At 41.0% G+C, this 9,192-nt stretch overlaps 1 protein-coding gene across 1 annotated transcript in view; it reads left to right on the forward strand.

The window, feature by feature from the left end:
* Positions 1-9,192, forward strand: part of dachs (unconventional myosin-IXb-like dachs) — a 64,169-nt gene that overhangs the window by 43,792 nt on the left and 11,185 nt on the right. Inside the window, exons 5-9 of the mRNA XM_011500977.1 lie at positions 3,804-3,975; positions 4,759-4,931; positions 5,492-5,768; positions 7,953-8,188; positions 8,818-9,007. Coding sequence (XP_011499279.1) covers positions 3,804-3,975; positions 4,759-4,931; positions 5,492-5,768; positions 7,953-8,188; positions 8,818-9,007 — 1,048 coding nt within the window. The remainder of the gene's footprint in view (positions 1-3,803; positions 3,976-4,758; positions 4,932-5,491; positions 5,769-7,952; positions 8,189-8,817; positions 9,008-9,192) is intronic.

Raw genomic sequence — 9,192 nt, forward strand, 5'->3', positions numbered from 1 at the left:
TTTTTAAGAAACTCTAGATAAAAATTTCCCCGAAATTTTCTTCGGCTTTCAATATCTATTCCGTATTGGTGTGTATTTTGCGTAAATACATAAATTACGACATTAATGAAATTTGAATGTAAACATTATAAGATATTATGGCAAACATTGGGAGATAATGTTGACACGAGCACCGTGTTCCAGTAAAATTTATCAGAAAATGCAATTTTCATGGATATTAAAGAGTAAATAAGCCCCAGATCCCAGCACTAACTCTTGCTCTTTAAACTCCAGGTGCTTTCCTACTTTAGTATTTCAAATTACATGGCGTTGGCTACCGATCGAACGACGCAGTCGGCAACTCGACAACAAAAACATATTCAACACTGATTGCGATTGGCCCAGCTAATTCTACGTGACTCCCGACCGCGAACGGTAAAGCTCCATATACGTTGGCAGTTGCGGTGGCAATTGCAGCAGCAACGAGCCAACGAGATACGACCTCTCCTCGACGGACCCTTACAGTCGCGAGCACAGCACCAGTGGAAGAAAAATGAAGACCTTCCCCGGCATAAAGATGCAAAGCGTAAACGCGCCCCGGTGTGCTAGGTCTCTCCTTCCTCCCTCTCATCTCCTCTCCCCACCGCCTCATGCCGCCGTCATCGTCCCACAGCTACAACTGACGGTAAAAACAAAACAAAACAAAACAAAACAAAACAAAAAAAAAAATAAAAAAAAAATAAGCGTAGACGCGCGCCCAGCAAGAAGAATAGAGAGATGAAAGTCAAGATGTCTAATCCAAGGTTCTCGAGGCAGCCTGAATTTTCAAGTTTACGCGGCACGAGTTTCCCCAAGCGCACGACAGGACGGACTCCCGAGCTTCGGCTCGCTCGCTTTCATCTCCGCAACCTCTTACCGCAAAGTCGGCTTTAACAACGCTGCCCTGCCCTTCCTCTATCCCCAATATTCCCTCGCAATTACGTATTGCTTGCGTAATCTCTCGAAGGGCTTTTCATTCCCTGGCCAACATTTTCCTATCGACTTTCCTTTCAATACGTTAAATCGCGGCAGATGCCTCAGCCACCATTGCCGTCGAGCTACGCCAGATAACGTTCTCGCTATCGGCAAACCTCCCATGCCGACAGTCTAGGGCATTTATTTAACGGGGATCCCGTCTCGCGCGGCGCCCTCGAATTAGTCATAAGCACGGCGTATAATACGTGTGGAGTGTAAAGATAGGGGATCAGCGATAGTGCAGCAAATGACAGCAAATGGCTGAAAATGACAATGAAAAGCAAATGGCAGCAGATTGCTAATATCCTTCGCGGGGCTTAAATCAACGCGGCATAGACGCACGATGCCGACGGTGTATGCGAGCCACGGCTCCTCCAAACCCTCCAAATGAATTATCCAACGGGCAGATATATCGGGCAGAGCCCTCGCGGATAATAAAGCAAAGTATTTATCGGGTCTTGCATTCTTGGGGCCTTACCGTAGCCCAGCTCGGCCCGGCTCGGCCCGGCTCGGCCCGGCTCACGAGCCAATTATATTCGGCGTCGGGGGGCCGCGCAACTCGTGGGAGGGGCCGATCTCTTTCGACGCGAGCGCCTCATCTCCAGGCCAAAAACGCGTTTGCGGACCGATGATGCATGCGGGTAACCGGTCCCGGGACACCTTCGCCAAAGTGCGTCCCACCTGTTTGCGCGGTCTGCCTAATGCCGCCTATCCGATTTCCACTCGACGATTTTTGTCGGCTCTACGGAGATTGCGTTCCTCGACCGGCACGGTGGTCTCCTTCCTACGACTCGCGCATTAATGAGCGCGCACCCGGTGGGATTCGTGGCCAGGGGGCGAGGTGGCGTGGTGGCGTGGTGGCGTAGTGGCGTGGTGGCGTGGAGGCTTGGTGTGTGTGTGGGGGGGGGGGAATTGGGAATCCATCGATATGGAAGCTCCTTTTATTTTGGCTTTTTAACTATGCTTACGCGGTCGTGTACTGGTTCTTTTACAAAAAAAGCCTCCACTTGGGCAATTTCTTATTTCATTTTGGATTTTCTCCTTGATTTTCCTTTCGTATTGTTTTATTTAAGAGACCGTGAGAATAGTTGAATTAGAATGAGGGCGAATTAGCAGAGGTCCTATCTCTCGAGGCTAAGTCGCTTCCTTTTTTGGCACTATTACGGCTCCGTGCCTCGTTGCTCGATCATTCCGTTACATTTTCTACTCCGCGCAGGGGAACATAAAATACATTTTTATTAATGACTCGAGTCCGACTCAATCAACTTCATCGATCGATCGATCGATCGATCGATGGATCAACGAATAGCCGAAGAATTAATATTAGCTTAATTGCTTCGATTCAATTGAGCCATACAAGCAATTTTTATTTGCAGCATTTTTTCTAAACGCGTTCAATCCTTTTTGTCCATTTTCGTCTGGCTACTTTTTAATTGCATTTTACGCTCGACACATGTGTACGTATACGTACTCGCGGGTGCACACATATTTGCATGATTTATTTATTATTCGTTCGTTCGTGTTAATTTACTAATTTTCATAAATCCTATTTCAATTTGAACTGTCAAAGATAAAATTCAACGCACAGATCAAATTTCACGTCTTGAAATTAAAAAAAAAAATTCTCTCAAATAAATTAATATTAAAAAGTGTTTAAGTACCCGTTGGAGAATATAAATATCATTCTCGAGAGCATTTTAGCACCAAATAATGAATCTGATGATCCGCAAGTCATTCTAATAGGTTCCGGTTGATGAAATAATTGCTCTTTAACTGCGATATGCAAAGTATCATATAGTATTGCGAGGATTTATTATTCACTCACCAATAATCTTTGGAGAAGATTTAGAAAAATTGTTGAAAGTGAGAAGTTCATAGTGTCCTAATAAATCAAAGCATATTAATTTTTAATACACTTTCAATTAAATTCTATTCTGTCTACTTTCAAAGTTTTATTTTTATCCCTGATTTTTTTTTTTTAATTTCGTTATATTATCAGTTGCCACGATATTCATCAGATGAATTAGAATACCTTACGATACTGTTTGGCATATCAAATTTTCTAATTAAATAGTCCTTACCCTTGAAACCAGTTCTCACTATAATAAGCTACATACGGCATAATTTATTATTTATACGTGTAAATGGTTTTCACTATTTTATCGCTCATGATCCACGAGACGTTAATTATTATATATATATATATATATATATATATTCAAAATGATGAAATTTATATTTAGAGGTATTAATTGTTACGCATAAGGAGGGAGCATTATCAATTGTAGTCACATACGCCCCCTATTAGCGTTATATCGCATTCCATTGATCAAATTTAATTTCAATCCGAAAAAATTGCAAACAATGTGTACATCGTAAGAGTGATAAGATGCAAAATAACAATTCTATTAGGTCTGCCAGTGGGTATATTTACACAAGCGTTTAAGTTCCACCACTTCACCATAACTTTAATATTGAGTCTCACTGCGAGTAATTACCGATAATTACATCAGGTAGAGCTATGCTATTAGTGTAAAGAAAGTATCATACTTTACGAAGAAACCGTATTACCGCTAAAAGCATCGAATTCAGGATGATGCTTCTCTCATGCCTGCCAATTAATATTTACACATAGAAAAGCGGCTGTAGGCAAGGTAAGTGAAGCGTTCTCTCTCTCTCTCTCTCTCTCTCTCTGTCTCTCTGACAGAGAGACTTATCGAATAGGAGAACGCGCCAATTGCGCGATTTAGTTGCAGATTAGTTACAGAGAACAAGAGTGCGACTCTTACACCGTGTCATTTTCATTGCAGACGAACGTTGGGCCGATCCTCGTCTGCCTCAACCCGTATACGAACGTGGGAAATCCGCTGACCTTGACGAGCACCAGGGCCGTCCCGTTGACTCCCCACCTCAACAGGGTCGTACAGGAGGCCGTGCGACAGCAGTCCGAAACCGGCTATCCTCAGGCCATCATCCTGTCCGGTGAGTCCCCGCAGGCGGCCCACGAGTCTCCCGCCATACACACGCGCGCACACGCACACATGTAGGCTTCGAGAGATTCTCCGCTTCGATCCCCGTAGAGAACATATTTTCGCCGTGACTCGAAATTACCGTCGGCGATGCGTGGCGATTTATATGCATCGGCCAATCGGGAATACGCGGACTCGTAGTCGAGCGCCGTTGATAAGCCTTAGCGATGCTAACGCACTTCCAAAGTTTTGGTAAGAAAGGACGAGCTGTTAGGATACCGCCTGTTTTTTGTTTTGTTTTTTGTTCTGCTTTTTTTTTTATGCACTGGCGGGTACCTTTTACTCTCTGGACCTTCGAAGCCATTTCGCTCGCCTTCGATAATTATTAATTACGAAGGACGATCTATAAATAAACCGTAAGTGCTGTCTATAAGCATCGTCCAGGATACTTTTTCAAGTCTACGGTCATTTAACGAATTTCCGCCTCTGAGCAACCAATTTCATTACAAGCCAATACATAACACGTCAATATAAAGAGAATAAAATGCTTCATAATGATAAAGTGCAAAATAGCCGGATAACAACATGCGCACTGAAGTGTATAAGCATCGACCGATAGGTTGGATTAGTAATAATGACATTTCGCAGCGAGAGCCTAATTTATGGTAAATCGACCATTATCATCGGTCCCATCGTTTGTAATTGTCACTTGTGCACAAAACAGTGCCGTCGAATGAAATTTGAGGAGCCTGGAAGGAGGATGGGACTTATATAACCTTGTAATTTTCATTCGCAGGTACGAGTGGATCGGGGAAGACGTACGCGTCGATGCTGCTGCTGCGGCAATTGTTCGACGTGGCAGGCGGAGGTCCGGAGACCGACGCGTTCAAGCATCTCGCGGCCGCCTTCACGGTCCTTCGATCTCTCGGCTCAGCAAAAACCGCCACCAACTCAGAAAGCTCGAGAATAGTATGTGAAGCGATAATGGGTCTTCGGAAAGGTCTTGGGGCAGAACTCGCGAATCTAATTGTCCACGATCGCTATATTAGCCGAGGACGTCGGTTGTCGCATGGGTTATCTCGTGCCACGTAGCTTGCTTTGGTATTCCCATCCGATGCCCTCGGTCGCCAATGCGGCTTTATTCGATTCAACGACCATTGCATTATTGTCATTGTTATTGTCATTATATTGACTTGATATTGCCGACAGGTTGGGAAGACTCGAGTAAGCCGAGGTATTTGCGTTCGATACTGGGATAAATTATTATTAATTATTTTTTTTTGTTTTTTGTTTTTTGCTTTACTGCTTTTTTTTTTAAAGTCTTTGACTTCATACAATTTGAAGACAACTGGATAAATATTCTGTGCAATTTGCATCAAGTGCGGATTATTCGTTCCATCATTGGGGCGAATATAATTTGGTCTTTATAATATTCGTTGATTAATCCTTCGCTCATAACTCTAATTGTTCTCGTAATTATCAATCGTAATAAAAAAAAAAAAAAAAAGTAAAAAAAAATCTGTTATTAGGGCCATTTCATCGAGGTGCAAGTGACGGATGGGGCATTATACAGAACGAAGATTCACTGTTACTTTTTGGACCAGACGAGGGTCATTCGGCCCTTGCCGGACGAGAAGAACTACCACATATTTTATCAAATGCTCGCAGGCCTGTCGCACGACGAGAGAGTGAGACTGAATCTCGAGGGTTATAATTTGAAAAACCTGAGGTATCTGCAGCATGGCGATACGAGGCAGGACGAAGCCGAGGATGCGGTGCGATTTCAGAACTGGAAGGTTTGTTTGGGTGAGTTCTCGATGCGATGAAAGGATTCGGTTTTTGTTCGGCCCAAAACTCAGTTTTCTTCTCGTTTAGTTGAGTCCTGCCGAGATCTCGTAGTCGTCCTGGACGGAGAGGACTACCATTTTAAAATATGTATTATTCAGATTTGGTCTTTAGATGTGCGCGCGTACGTGCGATCGGGCAATTATTCATAATTGATTAGACGATTAGAGGACTCTTAAAGTCCTCCATCAAGTCAACAACAATAAATTTGCTGCATCGCTGCTAATCTCGGCTATTCGATCATTTATCGCATCAACTATGTCTTATGATATCTCACATATTCATCTTATTCTTTCGGCACTAAATCATAATTTCACATGTTGTAGCTTTATAGTTTTCATGCTGTTACGCCTACGATTAAAATGATTGTAATAAATGCAATTTGAAGGCCGGCCCTTTTGTTAATTTAATAAATTTAATAAATATGTGTTTTTTAATTTCACGCCTCAATTTTATTTATCCCAATTTTATTCAACGGCAATTGAAACTCATACGAAAGCTAGAATTGTCGAATTACCCTACATCGTAGTAATCACAAGTATTTATAAGTAATAAAATAAGCATATCACATTAAATATATATTAATTTTGTTAATTATGAAATTATGAAATTAGAATGGTGAGTGTAATCGTATAATGTGTAGGATGAAATGGCAAATAAATAAATCTATCGAACATTAAAATTCGTATCATGCAATAAACTGTTGTAAAGATAAAATTTTTAATTAATTTCACAACTGCGAGGCAATGTTTGTAAGTTGAAAAACTATATTGAAAAGATATTTTATCGTACATTACAATAAATAACATTTAAATTTCATTTAAGTGTAAAGCGATATTGTGTCCAGGCATTTCTCCGTTAGAAAAAAAAAATATATATATATATATATATATATATATATAAAACAAATACCAACGTAGTATATGTATTATGTAGGCTCATAAATAATAAGTTCTTAATTTATTTTTGATTGCTGGCTTATTTGCTAGAGCACAAACTTGTTTCACATGCTCCATGCAGAGGCTGATACCAATGTTACGCATGAATTCCCAGCGATATTATAAAATATTAAGAGTAAAAAAATTATTTCCTGATTATAATGCTCGGAATAACGCAAGATAATACTTTTTCCAAATAATTATCAAGCTATTTGAATGTATTTTTTTGTTGTTGTTGTTGTTTTTTTTTGTTTTTATTTTTGTGTTTTTTTGTTGTTTAATGTTCATTGTTAATTACAAAGTTTGTAATTTCAAATAGTATGAAAATATCAAATTGTTACAAATATTTGCCAATTTATCGAGGCTTATATAACGATTTATAGATAATACATTTAATATCATACCTTAACACTATCATTACTTCAGTTTTTCTTTCTTTGTTGTTGTTGCTGCTGTTGTTGCTACTTTGTTTTTAATCACAATTATTTATTCTGCATCGAGGTATTGGCGCCCATATGCTATATAGGGGTTAAAATTTTTTTTTGCCAATTTTGCATTTTTATTTCATAATCACAATTATCGATTTCATAAGCCAAGATCGTGCATTATGATTCCACTAATTAATGAAATTACTTAATCGAATGTATTAATAATAATTGGCACATGATTAATTCATTCGTCCATAATGATTTTCATCGCGCATGCTAATAAACGATAGTTGTATAATAAAATTAATTACTAATAAAGATTTTAATGCACAAAATAGAAATAAATGACAGAGGAGACTTTAGACTTTTGTTTATCGAATTAAAATTTATTTTTAACGAACACACGTGTCCGATGCATGTAGCTTTTTATACAAAAGCGAGGCAATTCTTTCCTAATTCTCGTAACATGGCTAAGCGGTATAAATGTCCATTGATCCGTAAGTGTGAAACTGAAAGAAAAAAATCAAAGAACGAAAGAAAAGCAGAGAAAGCAAGAAGGAGGAGGAGGATGAGAAGAAGAAAAAGATGAAGATGAAGATTAAGAAGAAGAAGAAGAAGAAGAAGAAGAAGAAGAAGAAGAAGAAGAATAAGAAAAAGTAGAAGCTATTTGTTAGGGGGCAGTCGATGCCCATCTCCCAATAAGAAAGCCAATAACAATGTTAGGCAAAGTATTTTAGGCAAAGTGCGCCACGAGTAAACAGATCTATTGGTGTAAGCAGGTGTCCTCGGCATACCGTTTCTCGACGTGGTGCGAGTGCTGGCTGCGGTGCTGATCCTCGGCAACGTCGGCTTCACCGATGGACCGGGAGTCGAGGTCGGTGTCATCGGCGAGAACGAGCTCGCCTCGGTAGCCTCCCTCCTTGGCGTCACACCGTCGGCCCTCCTGCGGGGTCTCACCTCCAGGACGCACAACGCGCGCGGGCAGCTCGTCAAGTCCGTCTGCGACGCAAACATGGTGAGTCTTTCGTCCTCGGTTGGGAGTCCCGAGCCCGGTACGAGCCCCATCCTCCGTCATTTCCTTCGCGTGATCCTCGATAAGTTTGCTCAGCTTCCACGTCAAGAATTCGCTGTGAATTTCATCGGCAGCTAAAGCTCATAAGCATTGCGAATCACCGAGTTACCGAGCTTATAACAACTCCAAATGCTTTAATGGGTTTCAGGATCTCGCGTAGCTACGCATCAATGCACATCGCGACCGAGTATTTGCATTTCTTAAATTCCAATTGGGATAAGTTTGTTAAATTTCAAGATCGCGCGTACTCACGATTACAATTAGATTGCAAGATTGAAGGAAATAATTTTTGCGAGCTTTCGTTTGACGCGATCGAGTCTAATGTTCTTTTAAAATCCGTTTTCTAGCCTCGCGACAATTACATTTAACCAAACGAACGCCTAAGTGTAAAGTGCACTCGAAGACGAGTATGTATGCGACTTCCTCGCAGTCTATAATGGCACTTACACGATGAATGTAAAATACGCTTATCGCCGAGTATTTGCCATGGGAAGCGAATAATGATGCGTCGGCCCATTTCAAATTCCATTTCATTGACAAATTGCGAGAATTGAAAATTCTTTATTACTCAGTCGAACATGACGAGGGACTCGCTGGCGAAGGCACTATATTGTCGTACAGTGGCGACGATCGTCAGACGGGCGAATAGTTTGAAAAGGCTTGGCTCTACCCTTGGGACTCTTTCTTCGGATTCTAATGAATCGGTTCACAATCAGGCTGAAGTAGCGAGTCAGCACGCCTCAACTATCGGCAGCTCAGCAGGTATGGCACACAAAGTTCTTTAATTAAATTCTATTCACCGAGCAATTTTCTTTCATACTTTAGCCTCCTTTCGAGCCCATCATTAAAATTGCGTGCATTTTGCTTTAATAACTACTCAAGAGATATTCTCCTTATCGTTCGCATGAGAAATGTATCTTTTTTCCCCGCTTCAACCCCCTGCCCTC

This window comes from Ceratosolen solmsi, unplaced genomic scaffold (genome assembly GCF_000503995.2).
Source record: "Ceratosolen solmsi marchali unplaced genomic scaffold, CerSol_1.0 scaffold27, whole genome shotgun sequence".
Taxonomy (NCBI): Eukaryota; Metazoa; Arthropoda; class Insecta; order Hymenoptera; family Agaonidae; genus Ceratosolen; species Ceratosolen solmsi.